Consider the following 16,687-nt stretch of genomic DNA (forward strand, 5'->3'; position numbering starts at 1 on the left):
TACCTCCACAAAGTCCTTGACTTTCAAAATGGTTACTGCTGACCTACTGACTTTCCGATTACAGACCACCTGACTCTTTGATAAACAGATTTTCTTACTTCTCAGGTTTCTGGAGTTGGTCAAATTGACATATTGGATTATAAGCAACTGGTTATGGAGACATTTCTAAGTCCAGTCAATTTGCAGAGCAAAATTGTGTTCAAACATAAGCAGGCTACGGTATGTTGTCTGTCTGACGGTTTGTGGGTAGAAGAAAGGGCGTCCAAGGGTATCTAATAATGTGTGTCCATAGGGAAAAGGTGATAGTTGTGTGAATGTGTGTGTGAGCACAGATACGCATGGATGTGTTAAATCTGTCTTTAGAAAGATGTGTGGACTTTCTCATAATTAGGTGCGAAGGAGGCTTCTTGAAGCAGTCTGTGCTGGTATCCCTATTGGTTGCTGTAAAATCCGTCCTGTAGTATAATCATTTTAATCATGCTCTTGTATATCTACCTATTGGTTGTTTCATAAAATCCATCCTGTAATATAATCATGTCTATTGCTCTCGCTTGTCTACTCACTCCTTTCTCTTATTTTTATATTTTATTATCAAGCTAGTGCACTGACCATTTAAATTCTTTACATTGACCTTATTTTCAGATGCCTCTTGTGGAAGTTAGGGTCAAGAGTGAAAAGGTTAGTCTCCACATGGGAAGAAGTATCATGCACTCTCTGAACGTGTCCTTGCAGGCATGGAAAACTGTGAGTGAACTCTGCTTCTTTGTTACTAAAATCTTTGTGTAGAAATATTGTGTAATGTTTACCCTGTCTCCTTAGATACGACTGAAATCTCTTTATGTAGAAATATTATATAATGTTTACCCTGTCTCCTTGTCTGTTATTAAATCTCTTCATATAGACACCTCTGTGTTTACACTGTTTCCCTCTCCTTTTGTCTCTTCATTCTTACATAATCTATGCACTAAAACTAACCTCACACATCTTCCACTCTATCTCTGAGCAGTCTGGTGGTGCAACAGTTAGCACCTGTCACCACTACAGTGAGGGTTTGCTGCCCTTGGTTCAGATCTCCTCTTGTTCACCATGTTCTATTTCTGCGTCTGGCATCTGTTTACAGGCTGGCTGCCTTGCCATGATATAGCCTTATTTGCTGGGTTGATGTAAATCACCCGCTCTCCTCCCCACTCTCTCCTGCTGTTTCTTATTTCCTTTGAAGAAAAAGAATCCCATTGTAAAACTACCATTGACACTGTAAAGTTGAGGACATGATTTATAATGTTTATTTGTTTCAGTTTGGACCAAACAATTCCAGTGATACAATTTTCTTTGGTCACATCATTGTTTGCAACAACACTCAGGAAACTTTGAGGTTTGGGCAGGTATGGTGTACTAGCTTGAAACATGGTTTTACTGATAGCGTTGAGGGGGAGAGTTCTGTAAAATTAAATCTCATGTGATTTGACAGATACCAAGACATTTGGAAATTCTCACGTAAGTAGGCAAAGGATGAGTCCTTCTACAATGCACAGGCAGACAGCAGTTTGAACCTTACTGGCTTCATTGTGTGTGTTCAGGTGGATACAGATGAAAATCTTGCTCTTCAGTCAAATCACATGACCTCTTACAGCTGGCGTTCAGGCAGCAAGAATAGGGTGAGAAGTGACAGTTTACTTACTTCTCTTATTTACTTGCTCTTGGAACTTGGAACACTTTTGGCTCCTCACACTCTTATATTTTAAGTTATATGTATAAAAAAAAATCCTGAGACCTAAGGAAAGAAAGTATTTTGTCCCTTTTTAGTGCATTTCAAATAAAAGTGTGTTAAAAAAAAACTTTTGTGACTTATTTCATTATGTATCTTTCAGCAACTGCATCTCTGTCTGGACAAAGCCACTTGGCGTTGGTGTGCTCCTGTTTGTGTGGAGGTTGAAGGCTGTGTTGTGCGTGTAGTGCGGCTATAGATCAACATTACACTCTCATCATCAAAATACGACGACTATCCTCAGTCTACATGCAGGTTAGCAAGCTTGGCTTAGTAAATGGAGATGATACATGTAGAAATTTACCAGTCTGCTCATGTTCTTGGATATAGCATTCTGGCTATTGTTGCATTCATAAAGTCATGCTGTACATAGGATATAAACTTATTAGAGACCTAACGTGTCCCAGGCTTGTGTTCTGTGCAATAAAAGATCATGATTTTCATTAAGTCTTGAAATCATGTTGTACACAGGATATAAAGATACCAGTCTCTGCTCTTGTTTCTTCTTTCTTTTCTTGTATCCTCATTAAGAAAATCTGTCGTCATCACATTCCTTTCATTGTATGGCATTCTGTTTCTTAGCACCTTTTAGGTATTACAAAGTCATCATATATATATATATTTCTTCTTTTGTGTTAAGTTGATTGTTTCAGGCCAGCTGGTGTTGTCTAATCAGCTTTCTCAGGCTTTGGAGCTTAACCTAAGTTTAGGGGACCACACCTCTAGAACAGAGAGTACAGTACTTATGGATGCCAGCAGTGTGCTACCAACACTTGTCATGGAACATGAGCATGTATGTGCCATCAGGGTCAGATTTCTTGGTGGCTACAACATGTGGTCAGACTTGGTCAAGCTGAGAGGCAAGACTGTACAAGAGAATCAGTTGCTGAAGGTGAGCTCATTGTTGTCGATATTTACCCACCTGAGCACACATCAGGAGACACCAATGCATATGTATACTTACAGCATGCCTAGTTATGAGCTCACTTGCCTATGCCACGTGCATGTGCGTATCACATTTTTCCCTTGTCGCAGCACTGAAATTGCTTATAGCAACCAATTATATCCGCTCTGGCTAGAGGTAACACCTCACTCCTGACCATGTTAGATCTTTCTGACTGACCTCTGCTCCTCATCTAACTCTTCAATTCTATCCATTCCTCTACAAAGAAAGTCACATATCGACAATGTATGTGCTTCTAGACAGTGAAGGTCTTGTCCACACCACATTTGCTACTCTGTATTTGATATTCTGATTCCGAGATAGTATTCAAACACTCACTAAAACCACATTTGTTGAAAAAAAAATACTACGATTAAAAATACTGTTTGATCTTTTGTAGTCATTTTGTTCTCATTAAACAACAATGTGATTCATTTTTACATTAAATTTTATTAGTTAAACGTACTTCTGTACTTAATTTCTTTCTTTAATTTTTGTTATTAGTGCTGATCAGTACAGAGATGACCTGCTTTAGCTGTGACACTGCACATTTTATTATTATTATTTTCATCTTTATGTGTGTGTTTGTGATATGTGCATGCACTTGTCCATGCATTTTTGATATTGTATGTTTTGTAGAGCATACGGAGTCAGCCTGTGGGCAGGAAATATATTCCATAAGCTATGTCATATGCAATGTGATAACCTAATTGTGTTAGCACCACAGGTTGGTCTGTATGCTGCAGATGATGTTACCAGATGGAAAAAATTTCATCCATGTGTGGTGCCACATATTCTGTCAAAGGTTCAGTGATGCTGTTCAAAAACTTGTAAGTACATCAATTGATAGGGTAACACATTTACTGAGCAGCTTACAATGTTGTACTACTATGTCTTGCTTTCATGCAAGTCTGCTTTCCTGGGAAAGTTTGAAAGGTGTGAAGAGGAACTAAGAAGTACAAATTATTTTCTTGTAATGCTCAAGGCTTTTTGGTCACTTGCTTTAACACTTTCTGCTGATTGATTTAGATGGGATTTTCTTGAGTGTTAGGTAAAGTATCTTATTATTTCTGTCCAGACAGAGGTGAAACCATGTGTTTTAATTTATATTTGAAATAGTTTTACTTTCATTTCTCAAAACAAAAGCCATGTATTTTGTGCACTAATATGCTCGTTTACAAAAATGTACGATAACAACAAACAGCAGGAATACCACCAGTAATAAAATGTATGATAACAAAAAACAGCACAAATACCACCAGAAATAAAATGTATGATAGCAAAAAACAGCACAAATACCACCACTAATAAAAAGTACAATTACAACAAACTGCACAAATACCTCCAGTAATAAAAAGTACAATTACAACAAACTGCACAAATACCTCCAGTAATGAAATGAAAGAAATTGAAATGGAGGGTGGGGTTGGTGAAGCACCTACAGCAAGTAAAAATAAACAAAAAAGCATAACACTGGTGAAATAAGGCAGTGTTATTAATTTCTCACTTATTGCAGTGCTTGCTGTGTGTGAGCACCTCAAATGGCATTAATGAACCTTTTGATGCTTAGGAGCCATCCTGCACCCAGCTAGTGCTGCCATTTTTCATTGGGCTTTTGCAGATTGTTTTCTCTCCACTTTTTGTGCTTCGGTCACATCTGCCCCGCCCTTTGCTGGTTAAGATTGAAACCCCCAGCAGCCGGCATCTCCAGCAGGTGAAGCTTCATGGTCAGGGCCAGGCATTCCAGCTTTACTGCAAAGGGGAGAGCACCGCACATCACTTATCTTTCAAGCTTGGGTAGGTTTGATGCCTGTATCATGTCAGAGCATGCAGCTTTTTTGATTGAAATAAGTAATGTTCCAGACCTGTATTTTAGTGTTTATATTTTTGATTGAAATAATTGAACGTTCCAAACCTATTCATTGTGCTTGTATTTTTATCCGTTATTCAGGCCAGACCTGCCACACTCAAGTCCACCAGTGGTGCTGTCCGACAGTCTGGTGCAGCAGGTTAAGAAGCCAGACATGATCATGGTGGACATTGATCAGTTGTGTCAGCAACATTGTGAGACAAAGGAAGACTTGTCTGGCCCTGCTATAAGCCATACTCGGGCAGGTCAGAACTATATTATCATTGTTTTGAGATTAACTGTAGCATGAAACTTTCATTTTACAGCATAGCTGGCTCACTATGTTCCTCTCTTCTTGTTATAAGAGAATTGTTTGTATAAAATTGATTTATCTTCCTTGATTCTACAGTGTCTTTGTGTGTGTGCTTAGGAATTCATGTAGAAGTGCCTTGAAACTTAAGAAAAAGTTTTAAGTATTTAGAAAAGAAAACCTACTGAGTTTCCTGGTGCTATGCCTGCTTGACAAAGATCAGAACTGTATGATCAGCATTGTGAGATAAGGCAATATGACATCTGCTTAATTTTAAACTTATGAAGGTTCACACAAGGCTGATGCAGCAGACATCGTAGCTCCATTTTTAAGACCTATTGGTCACTTGGATGAGTGCGTGTTTTGTCTGTGTCATGATAGATCCATATGTGTCACATGACACCAGTCACAACCAGTATTTTGAGTATTTACAACCAGTAACTTGTATTTTGAGGTATTGTAATTTGTATTATTTATTATGATGAGTATGGTGCAGTGTTCATGACCTGTAGTATGCTGTGTGGATGGGTATGATGCTGTGTTAATGGCATATAGCATGCTTGTGGATGGGTATGTTGCTGTGTGTGTGTGTAATATGCCATATGATGAATATGACACTGTATTAGTCATTGTGATTTTGATAGGAAGGATTGCAGTCTTCTAGAGGCAGAACAACCTAGCATGGACCTCAACATCCACCTTTCACAGCACAAAGCTGGCTGCAGTACTGTACTTGTAGACATAGCACCATGGTGTCTTCTGACTAATACTGCCCCCTGTACCTTGGTTCTTATTGCTTCAGGACATCGACTACATGTTCCCAGTGGCAGCACCATTGCCCCACCTAAACTGCAGGTTGTTTGATATTTGTGTGTGTATGCTTAGACATATTAAAGATTGACTCTTATAAGTAAACCAGAGCGTGGTGATGTATGTTGCTGTGGCACATGTTTGGTTTTAATCTTTATTTCACTTGTCAGAAAGTGTTACCAGTAGCTCACAATGGGGGAAAAAGTGTACTAGGTGGAGCTTTGTGATGTAACTCAATTACACAGCACATTTTGAGGTAATTTGAGAGGATTCCTTGCAACACTGATTGAAAGAGGGAGCAAGCAAGAGAACTGCCACAGCTAGGGTGTGAAGGTTATGTGAGGGCTTGTATCATCTGCCTCTTCACTACAGGCTCTCTCCTTAACTTTTACAGGAATTTTCCATAGGTTTTGAGCGCTCTAGGCTGCTCTTTGAGACACGACCCATCAAGCTGAGTGAAGATGAACAAATAGAGCACCGCTACAGTTCAGACATTGAAGATGTTCTCTTGTTAGATGGCCAGGTGTACACTCAGTTATTAATACCACCAGAAAAAGAGGGGGGTACAGCACAGGTAAGTTCCAGCCACTTGTGATTTATTTTTATGTTTAAATAGGACCTTTAGGACTAACCTTTTTACATATTTACATATTGTGAAAATGGTTTTATTGTTAATGACAATAGTTTTCAGATCTGTGCAATGTTTGTACTTTATTTTTACAGGTGTTGGCATTGTCAGCATCATCTAATTATGTACAAGGTATACGCATGTTGACAGTGAGTCAGCAATTTACATTCATTAACAACACAGCATGGGACCTTGAAGTGCGTTTGTTGGCAGTCCCAGAAGGCACATGTGAAGTCCAGCTATCAGATTTTGAATATTCTCTTCACTCTTCAGTGGTTCCACATTCAAGTGAGGATAATAGAAAGCAACTACTTGTCTGGCAGATGATAGGGCATGCCAGCTCCCATCTAATCTTCTATATTATGTTGAAACTGGCTGCGTCAAAGCAGACGACTGTGAACTGTGAGGGATGTGCCTTTGCGTGGAGTGTGCCTGTTCGTGTGCCCTGGACAAGAGAAGGTTCACACTGTATGGTTGCTGTGCCCAGACATCAGGAAGATTTGTGTTGCTCAGTTGCAGTTAGCATGACCTGCCACAAAGATAGTAGTGGTCTGTACATCATGTTAACACCAGACAATGCACCCATGTGCATTCTACACAACCTGTGCCCCTTTGTGCTGCAGTTTGGTCAGGGACTAGACAAACACCTCTGTAGTGTTCCTGGTAATTATCTCCTTTCTCTCTCTCATTTCTTTGTTTGTATCTTCTCTCCTTGTTTTTGTTTTCTGTGCTTGTCTATTATTTGCTTGCTATCTCCTATAGCTACTTTGAAATTTTTTCTCTTCTGTAATGAATGAATATTACTAAATTATATCATTCAAGACACATGCATTCTATCAGCAACAACAAAATGATTGCCTTTTTTTAAGCTGTCCAGATTGTGATATAATAGCTTTCTAGATGAAGTACTTTGGACAGGACAACAATATTCAACTCTCATCTTTGTTCAAAACACATTTGAAATGAAACTTCACCAAACAAAAAGAAATTTTTAAAAATGTCACCCTGCAAAGGTAAATCAAAATTATAAACATCCTTAGTTTCAACATAATTCTTCAAACAGTCCAGTAAATTCAATAACATTGTAGACACTTCTTTCATTCCCTTCATCTATGATCACTGAAGTATTATGAGAAAGTGGTTAAGGTTCTGTAGATAGCTTCTACAAAAGCTTACAGCAGGCATCACATAATTAGGACTAGGGCTCAAACTTTCCATTCCGAAGACATCAGTGGAGTGTGAAGTAGGGTTGCCAGAGATTGATGAAACATTTTGAGACACACCTCACTCACTGATATGTCATCTCCTGGAAGTGTCCTTACTTTACACTTGACCCTCATGAGACTTATCAGTTCAATGTACAACTAATGATCACATGTTTTTCCCGTTATTAACTAGCAATGAACTTTTTTTTTGTACAAGGTATGAAGAGTACGCTCTTAACTTTTTCATGATATAAACCATACTTCATCACCATATTTGTTCATCCATCTCTAGGACAAAAAGGCTTTACTTTGGTTAGACAAGGTTATGATAGGAATAGTTCAAAAGCCGTGGTGCTACACCTCATTTATTTACAACAGTTGACCTCTAATTGCTCACCAGCACAAGAGATTTTTCTATTTCCATGCTTAGTGAATATACTCTTCACTTTGAACTCACGAATGTTTTTTTTTTACCCTTTGTACCCGCTTATGGTAGCACATTCCTTCACTTATTTAAAACAGCACATACCTTGTTAAATTTGGGTCTGCCAGGGAATGATCCATAACATGTTCATGCTGAGTTTCTTTTTGTCCTATTAGTCTCTCTTTCATGTGCATTTCATTCTTCAGATCTTTAGAAAAGAGTTGGCAGAGTTAATGCTTCAAAATCTTGAGCATGTTTAGATACATTTCCCTATAGTTGTGCATGAAAATCTCTTTTTAGAAAGTAATATTGTGTTGGTGATTAAGTTTCCCCATCTTTAATAGTACCAATAGTTCTGTGGGTTTTTTTTTTGTATGTTTAGAAACGGTGGTGGAGGAGACGGAGCTGCTGGAGGCAGTGCCACATGTCACTAGCTGGGGCTGGTGTCATTATACTATGCCTCATGTCAGTGCCAGATTTCCTGCCATTGATGTTGGCCCTCTTCCTCCACTGCATGTGCGTGTGGTCAGCCCAGAGACTTCTCAGGACCTGGCAAGCCACCATCACCAACCAGCATGCCAAAGCAAGCAGATATCACCATGGTCTCCAGGCATTTCACTTAGCTTGGCAAACACCTTTGTACAGATTCCTGCTGTGGCCAACATGAAAGTCAGTATTCAGGTCATATCCATGGTGAAGCATGTGACCTTTAGCCTTGTGAGCAAGGCTGAGATTTCATCAACCGCTGTTCAACATGCAAAGAGTACTCAGAGAGTAGTGAGAATGGTTGACAGTGTGGAAATTATGGAGCATAAGGTGGCAGCTGGTGCGCAGTCAGAGGAAGCGCACACTCTGCCAGTGAGAAGTGCTCACCATCCTGCAGCAGTTAGCTGCCCACTGTGGCCAACGCTGACTGTGGAGGTGCATCTGGAAGCCTTTAGTTTTACTCTCTGGGATGACAGTCATGCAGACATTCTTTCTGAAGCACTACATATACACCTGGACCATATACTGCTTACTTGCTACCCTGTAGGGGGCGCTGGTGGCAGCACCTGCATGGCACTCTGTCTTGGTGATGTGCATGCATACAACCCTAAGGCTCATATCGGACACTTTGACTTCCCAGTCATCTTTATGTCGGAAAAATCTCCCAGCATGCTGGATTTCAAGGTAGCACAAGCTTGGGGATGGCAGAACAGCATGCAGTGATGCGTGCTGCCAGTGTTGTGCAGCTGCAGTTTGTGCTGAGTAAAGACATTCATTACACTGAAGGCATAGTCTTTGAATCTATACTAATGGGCATCAAGCCTGTGAGGATTTATGTAGAGGACACATTTATATTTTACTTGATGAAAGAGTGCGCAGCTTACATGCCTGTGTCATTGTCATTGAAACCCCAACATCAGAGCGACTTTTCTGGGCATATGACAGTACAGGATTTTGGTTATGTTGGACAGCCTCTTAGGATACAGCATGTCTGCTTGCAGTCTTGCAATATCTTGTTGAGTGTCCATGCCTCTGTCAAGATGTTTTTAGCCACAGACCACACGCCACTAACATTCGCTGCGTTTGAACGACAAAGCCTTTTCACTTCTGCACAACAGCTGCTATATTCAGTTGCTATGCATTACATCACTTCAGCCATCTTCAGAGCAGGTAATGAAAAATCTTATTATTATATATTCAATATAGATAGAACAGCACAAATTTATGGATGTCTTTTTTACAATTTCTGAGTGGTCCTCTTATTTAGAGGGATTAATAATTTGCCGTCAGAGAATGCTTTTGATTCACAAGAAATGTTAACAACACTGCACATTCTGCAAATGGAGTTTTCAAGTGAGTGGTCCAATGAATAATTGAGTGAAGTAAATGTCTGCATTTATTGATTAAATTCTCATTGTTTCAGCAGCATTCACAGATGTGTTTGGCATAGCTATGGCAGATTTGTTATTTACAGATGTGTTTGCCTTATCTATGGCAGGTTTGTTATCTACAGATATATTTGGTTTTGCTACAGCAGGTTTGTTTATTTCAGGGATGGTGGTCGGATCACTGGACATTCTAGGGAGTCCAACTGGGCTAGTTCGAAGTGTCAGACTGGGCATGACAGACTTTGTTCGTCTTCCATACCAAGGACTTATTCATGGCCCTCTAGCATTTGTCACTGGAGTACGTGGGGGCACAGCCTCTCTGCTCCGTAATGTAACTGCAGGTCTGCCTGGGTGGTGGCCTTGACCACCATTTTCTTTTTAGTAATTTAACTGCAGGTCTTTAAATGTGCATTTAGGTGCAATCCAATGTTCTGGAAGGCATTTCCAGAGAGGAGCTATGGTGTGAGGAAAAAAATACATTTCTGTGAATGTTTATATGCATGTGTTAAATGTATATATTTTTGACTATTTCTCTGTCTGATTAAAACTAAGCATTTCTTAGTATCAACATCATTGTGCTGGTAAATTACCTTCTAAGTTTATATGAGATTCCCTCTGATGTGCCACACTCTAGGCGACTGTAACTGCAGCACTGCAAGTTTGTTTTTTATGTGGTAAACTCTATTATCATCTAGATCAGGGGTGGGCAATTAATTTTCCCAAGGGGCCGCATGAGAAACTGGGATTGTTCTAGAGGGCCGGACTAATATAGTTAACTCAGTGTTACCCAATACTGTATACATAGTATATATAATGGCGGGCGGGCCGGTCAGAGACAGGAGGCGGGCCGGCCTTTGCCCAGGTCTGATCTAGATGCTCATATCTGTACCCTGTCTATGGCTTTAGACTCTCATTAGGGCTAGTGATCATGTGGTGTTCCCATATTTCATGACTGACCTAACCTAAAGAGAATAACTTTTTTCTTTTGAATGTGTTATGTTTAAAGCACTTAATTTTTTAAAGTCTGTAGTGTATCTGTGTTAATTCTACACTCATCTCTTCATGATATCTGTCTTGTTATACATACACAGTCTCCTCACCCTTTGTAACATACAGGTGTGGTTACGTCAGTCACAAACTTTGCCTCCAGTGTATCTCGTAACATGGACCGCCTCTCCCTGGATGATGAGCACAGAGAACGTCAGGAGGAAACAAGGCGGCGACAACCATCAGGACTCTCATCAGGACTTTGGCAGGGCCTCTCAGGCTTTGGACTTAGTCTTCTTGGTGAGTACGTCAGCACATTTGGGCCCATGTGGTTCTGATGTCCTTTGCCTCACTTTCTACTGTTCTTTTCAAAGTCTCCTCTTCCCATGAGGGTTCCAGTCAAGTGCCTGCTTGGCAGTGGCGTCAGCTGGTTTGTGCAGGGTGTGTCCTTGCGAAGCCATTCATGGTACTGTTGCTAGTGAAGCAATGCATGCTGTGTGAACATTGAAATGTTACAGGATGGTGTTATGGTGCAAAACTGTGTTAAGACTTGCTTTAACAGCAAAAGCATCCCTCTTGTGACCGCATTTAGGAGCTGTGGCGGGTCTGGTGGATCAGCCCATTCAAACTGTGCTGGAACTGGAAGAGGAGCAGAAGTTGACCAGGAGAGCCGGGCATCTAATGGCTGGAGTGGGCAAGGGCCTCATTGGTATCATCACCAAGCCTATAGGTGGCGCTGCCGAACTGGTGTCACAGACTGGTCAAGGTAGGCTGCATTGTGAAAGATGAGCTTACTAATTGGTCAAGGGATAGGAGGGAAGATAACTGCATCTGATGGTCAATTGTTAAAGTTCTTACAAAATAGGAGCATGTTTTATGTCTGAGATAGAATGTTGATTCATTTCACTTAAGTCAACTTTACTTTGATTCTAGCTTCCATTCTTAGATTTCATAGTCACAGATTTTTTGAATTCTTCTTTACTTTCCCATTGCAATTATGTTTAGTTGTGTATACCTCTAACACATTTCTCTTTGGCTGTACCAAATGACATGACCATAGGAGATGAAAGATTACACTAGCTCTTTAACCATCAAAAGCTGTCTCCCTGACAGTAAGCTAGCACATGCCTTCATGCAGAGGGCTCCCCTGGTCAGGTGAGCAGCTGCTCTCTGACAGTTATAATAGCAAATCCAGGACAGCAGGTTTTTTTCCGTGGTTACAGTGGTGGTCACTGGCTCTGCTCTTACTACATGCACTACTCAGTCATCTTGGTGGCTTGTTTTCTTCCCTTTGGCTGGTCTGTCAATCTATGTCAAAGCTTGTGCTACTGAGACTGTATAGTGACAGAGACTTTCAGCAAGTGGCTAACCTCTCTTGAAAACAACCTGCTGCTCATCCCTTTCTTTCCATGTGGAACCTGGCCTGGGTCTTGACATCCTTAATGAGCCTCTGTTGTTGGCACCGTTTCGCAGGGTTATGGAAAAGACAGTTTTCCTGTTAGCCCTAGCCACTACAGAAAGGGTCTCTGAGCTTTATGCACTGTCAGCTAACCTAGTTTGACTAATCAGGAGCAGGCAGCAAGAATTGGGTAGTTAGTAAGGTATACTTCACCTAATCATGTCATCTGGTTCAGCATGATGAAGAAATAGATGAAAAAAATGAAGCTGTGACATGCATATAGCAACGAAACAAGAAAGCCTGACACTTTTTCTCTGGTGTAGGCTTGTTGCAAGGTGCTGGACTCAGACAACCAACAGCCGTCCGTCAGCCAGCTAGCGACATACCACGTCACAGTTTACCTTCAGCCTTGTTGAAGTATTCCATGTAAGATCAAGAAAATTTATTTTCTTTAGTTTACCAGCCTTACTGGAATTACCTTTTCTGTGTATTCTATGGGCAACATAGTTAAAAATTAGACGGCAGTGAAGGAAAACATCTTACGTTCATCTTTTTTTTTCTTTTGCTTATATTTATGTAGCTCTATCTAGTCTGGGAAGGCTCATAGGCTGGTGGGTAGTATGCTCAGCTGGTTCACAGCCTGTTTGAGCCTGTGACTGGTCACACAGCAGATGTGCAGACTGGACTTAACAAGGGAGATGAACACAATGAAAGGAGAGGGTTGGGGTCTGCCTTCCATATGCTCTGCCTGGGGAATGACTTGCATTCACTGACTTGTAGCACTCTAGTAGTTATATGTTTTTGTAGAGGTTAGGGGTCGAACAGCTCCCAAGACTGTCCCCATCTCACGCCTGCTGCGTATATAATAGCCAGCCTTGAACTGCCCACCAGCGGTTACTGGCTACTGGACACATTGTTACACCTCAAGTTACCAAGTTGCCTGAGCCACTTGGGAAGGCCATGACCAGACAGTGCAGGATGAGGGGTGATCACTGCCATCATGAGTGGGGCAGGGAAAGGTCCTGACGAGACCATGGGAAAAGGGGGGGGGGATGGTTGCTAGAACGTTCAACAGGCATAGAATAAGTGGTGTAGCTTGACAGTTGAGAAAGGGCTTCTGTGATTTTGGAAGTGAGAGTGGAAAGACAGCAGAAGTTTAGTTTAGTCCTTGTTACTCTTCAAGGAGGATAGGGCTGCACCACTGAAACTCTGAATAAAATCTACAGTTATGCGGCAATTCCTTCTTTGTTGTGTTCTTGTGTGACTAGCCACCTGCACATAGCCATCAAGGACAGACGTGTTGGTTACAGACACTAGCCACTAAGTAGTGGGACTTGTTATCTTTAAATTTAAAGTAATACTGCTATAGCTTTGTCACTTGTCAGAACTGTAACAGGATATGCCTAAATAATTTTCTGTTTTAGAAATTGAAGTAAAGATTCTACATAATACCTGAGGCAGGGAATAAGGGAACAAAGATGCTGAAGTTAGTAGGTGGGTTGTGGAGGAGCTAGCCAAACATTCATCATTTTGCTGGACTTTTTCAGGAAGATGCTGCCAAACACAGAGCTCATTGTTGCAGTCTCAGCAATGCAGGAGGACCTGCTTGGTCAACTGGTCCCTGTGGTGCTGTTATTGACTAGTGACATGCTGATAGTTATTAGCTGTGAAGATGATGCCAAGCAGCAAGCCTTTGACCTTTTAGAACTGGACTGTTTGCCCGATGTGCTCTCTTAGAGAGCAAGCATGTGCTGTACTCAGAGATGTCAGAGACTATGCCAACAGCTGCCTCGGGGGATTTCAAAGAGCGATCGAGGCTACGGCTCTGACCAACTGTAACCTACATTGGCTTCCTGTCAGCATAAAGTCTTCACGAGCGCCTGCCTATCTGCAGAACTCATTCGCTGTTACCACCCCAGCGGAACCTTCTGCACACTTCAGACTTGAACGAAATGCTAATAAGAAGACTGCGGGTTTCAGATTTCTCCAATGTAGCCCGCTTTTGTGGAACTCGCTTCCCTCTTGACCAAGGAGTCTGATAGTATTGGATCTTTCTCTGAAGACTCACTTTTTTGAAGTTTTCATTGACCTGCAGTTTGGTGGCTGCTGGGATATTATGCGGATACTGGCGAGATGTCTTTTATTGTGGCAGGCAGTAAACAGCAGTCTCTTTCACACTTTCTCTCTCTCACACACACACATACACAGTATGTATATTATACATCCACATGATGATGGAAAACTTCACTTGCTTTGTGCATTTCTCCACTTATGCACTTTCACAAATGAACACACATTCCTATGCTATTTATCAGGTTTTTTTTTGTCACAGGGTGGTTGTGGGAATGAGGACCTGGTTGCAGCATTTGTCAGCTCCACTGTTGCTCTTCTTCCATCCGTGAGCAATGCTGGCAATGATCAGGACATCAATGATACCCAGAAGTGTGGACAAATGTCGTTCTTGCCAACAGAAGTTGCTTCTAAGAAACCTTGTGACCTGGATGCTGATGTCAGTGTTGTTCACACCATTCCTCACTATTTTCAGCTGGGAGAGTTGAAGGCAGTCAGTGCTGATATGGAAGAGAGCGGTGACCTGGTAAACCACAGCAGAGTGGTCTCATATGATTTGCAATTGCCAGTTGACCATGCACACCTCTTGCTGTCAGCCTTCTGCCAGGCCAAGCGTAACAAGCTGGGTAAAGGCTTCCTTGTGTAGGGGGAGAAAACAGTGCAGTTTACAAGTGACTATTTACAAGTGTACTCGGCATACCTCAGCTTTTCAGTTCCTACAGCATGTGACTTTACAAGTACACACAGTGCAATGACTGTTTACAAGAGTACACAGATGTGCATATGTGTGCTTGTGAGCATGCCAAGTCTTTCTCCCTTGATGCTATCTAGACCCTTATTTTTCATTTGCAGAAATGCGTTGTCTTTCATAAGCAGCTTTAGGAGATCTATTAAAATATAGCTTAATGTTGCACTTTTTTTCCAATTGAGCATGACCTAGTAAAAGATGTGTGAAGTGTGATAGTTTCTTTGGAGGTTTGAATGATGGTAAAGATGGTTACTGCACATATTAATGTTAGCTCAGAGAATATGTTTACATTGTGGTAGAGATGGTTATAGCACAAAGCATCAGCTCAGTGAATGAAAAGTTATTTTTCCATGCCTGTGCACAAGGATTGTAAAGACTGGTTCCAGAAATCAGTAACTGTGTAAACAGGTTTCAATTCTTTGTGGCACCTCTTTTCAGGACTTTATGATGGAATAAAATAAGTTATTGTGCCATTAAACTAGTTGGCTTTGGAAGTCAACTCTTTGGGCAGTCTTATTTGCAAGGAGGACTTGTGGGAATAATTTAGCAGGATCTCATCCCAATAAGAATAAGAATTTGTTTATTGGCCAAGTGACACTGCAATCTGAATATATGACTTGGTGATGGAAGACAAAGAAAAAATAATGAAGACTATCCTATACATATGCACACACACACACATATATTACTTTCTTCCTTGCTTGCTTTCTCCTCCTTACTCCCTATCACAAACACAGACATTGCCTCACAGACTGCAAAAGATGACATGTAATAGAAGATGTGTTTGAATGTGCAGTGCAACAAATAATTTAACAATCCTTGTAGTGTATGTTTATATAACACTTAAAATATGCCAAGAAAAGAATTTGTTTCTTTGTATATTATTTCTTTATTTAAATGTTTATTACACAAATACTTGGCCATATTATATAATGCTTATATACTGAAATCTATTAGCGATTTTGTGTGTGCATATGCATATATATGTGTTTGCAACAAAGACAATCGCTAAAAGCGAAAACTGCATTTTTACTGTAAAAAGGGGGATTGTCTTGTCCTGGTGCTTGTTGTGGTTCAGGGAACATTTGACTGATGTAATTATTTCTTTAAATACAGAAACTGGCTTATAATAAAGGTATAAATACACTGAACTCATTGTCTTGTTCTTTTAGATGGGATTTTATTCAGGACGCCTGTATTATAATGCTGGACGTGACGATAGAAAATATAGCACAGCTGTTAGCACCAAGAGCCACCTCATCAGGGATGTGCAGCAGGACAGGGAAAGGCGTATGCTTGTGTGCATGTGCATGTATGCACACTGACGGGTGGGTGTAATGTGTGCCCTAGTAGTTGAGCATGTCATGTGTGAGTGTATAATGTGTGTGTTCTTGAGTGATTTAAAGCTTCTACCCCAGATTAGCTGATTACCAAAATCCAATGTCCAATGGAGGCTTAATGTGGCCTATCATGACACTATGTAAGACCATCCTTCAGGATACCTTGAAATTGACACCAAGGCAGGCAGAGAAAATAATTGCTGGCCAAAATAATACACTGGCACACCAGGCAGAACTTGCTTAGCACCACTCACGGCAGACCTAAGTCGCAAGCCTTGTTAACTGCTGCATCTGTTCAGTTACCCTTTCCAGTCCTGGCAACCAGTCTTAGTGGA

General features: G+C 40.9%; 1 protein-coding gene across 1 annotated transcript in view; it reads left to right on the forward strand.

The window, feature by feature from the left end:
* Nucleotides 1-14,910, forward strand: part of LOC112561692 (vacuolar protein sorting-associated protein 13B-like) — a 40,405-nt gene extending 25,495 nt beyond the window's left edge. Inside the window, 22 exon segments of the mRNA XM_025234309.1 lie at nucleotides 106-219; nucleotides 643-744; nucleotides 1,296-1,382; nucleotides 1,578-1,655; nucleotides 1,869-1,956; nucleotides 1,959-2,020; nucleotides 2,406-2,657; nucleotides 3,455-3,538; nucleotides 4,330-4,505; nucleotides 4,660-4,823; nucleotides 5,155-5,221; nucleotides 5,512-5,722; nucleotides 6,072-6,251; nucleotides 6,401-6,968; nucleotides 8,317-9,125; nucleotides 9,128-9,590; nucleotides 9,973-10,149; nucleotides 10,925-11,095; nucleotides 11,388-11,561; nucleotides 12,518-12,620; nucleotides 13,742-13,919; nucleotides 14,527-14,910. Of these exon segments, the coding sequence (XP_025090094.1) occupies nucleotides 106-219; nucleotides 643-744; nucleotides 1,296-1,382; nucleotides 1,578-1,655; nucleotides 1,869-1,956; nucleotides 1,959-2,020; nucleotides 2,406-2,657; nucleotides 3,455-3,538; nucleotides 4,330-4,505; nucleotides 4,660-4,823; nucleotides 5,155-5,221; nucleotides 5,512-5,722; nucleotides 6,072-6,251; nucleotides 6,401-6,968; nucleotides 8,317-9,125; nucleotides 9,128-9,590; nucleotides 9,973-10,149; nucleotides 10,925-11,095; nucleotides 11,388-11,561; nucleotides 12,518-12,620; nucleotides 13,742-13,919; nucleotides 14,527-14,910 (4,692 nt within the window).
* Nucleotides 14,911-16,687: the final 1,777 nt, after the last annotated feature.

This window comes from Pomacea canaliculata, linkage group LG4 (genome assembly GCF_003073045.1).
Source record: "Pomacea canaliculata isolate SZHN2017 linkage group LG4, ASM307304v1, whole genome shotgun sequence".
Lineage (NCBI taxonomy): Eukaryota > Metazoa > Mollusca > Gastropoda > Architaenioglossa > Ampullariidae > Pomacea > Pomacea canaliculata.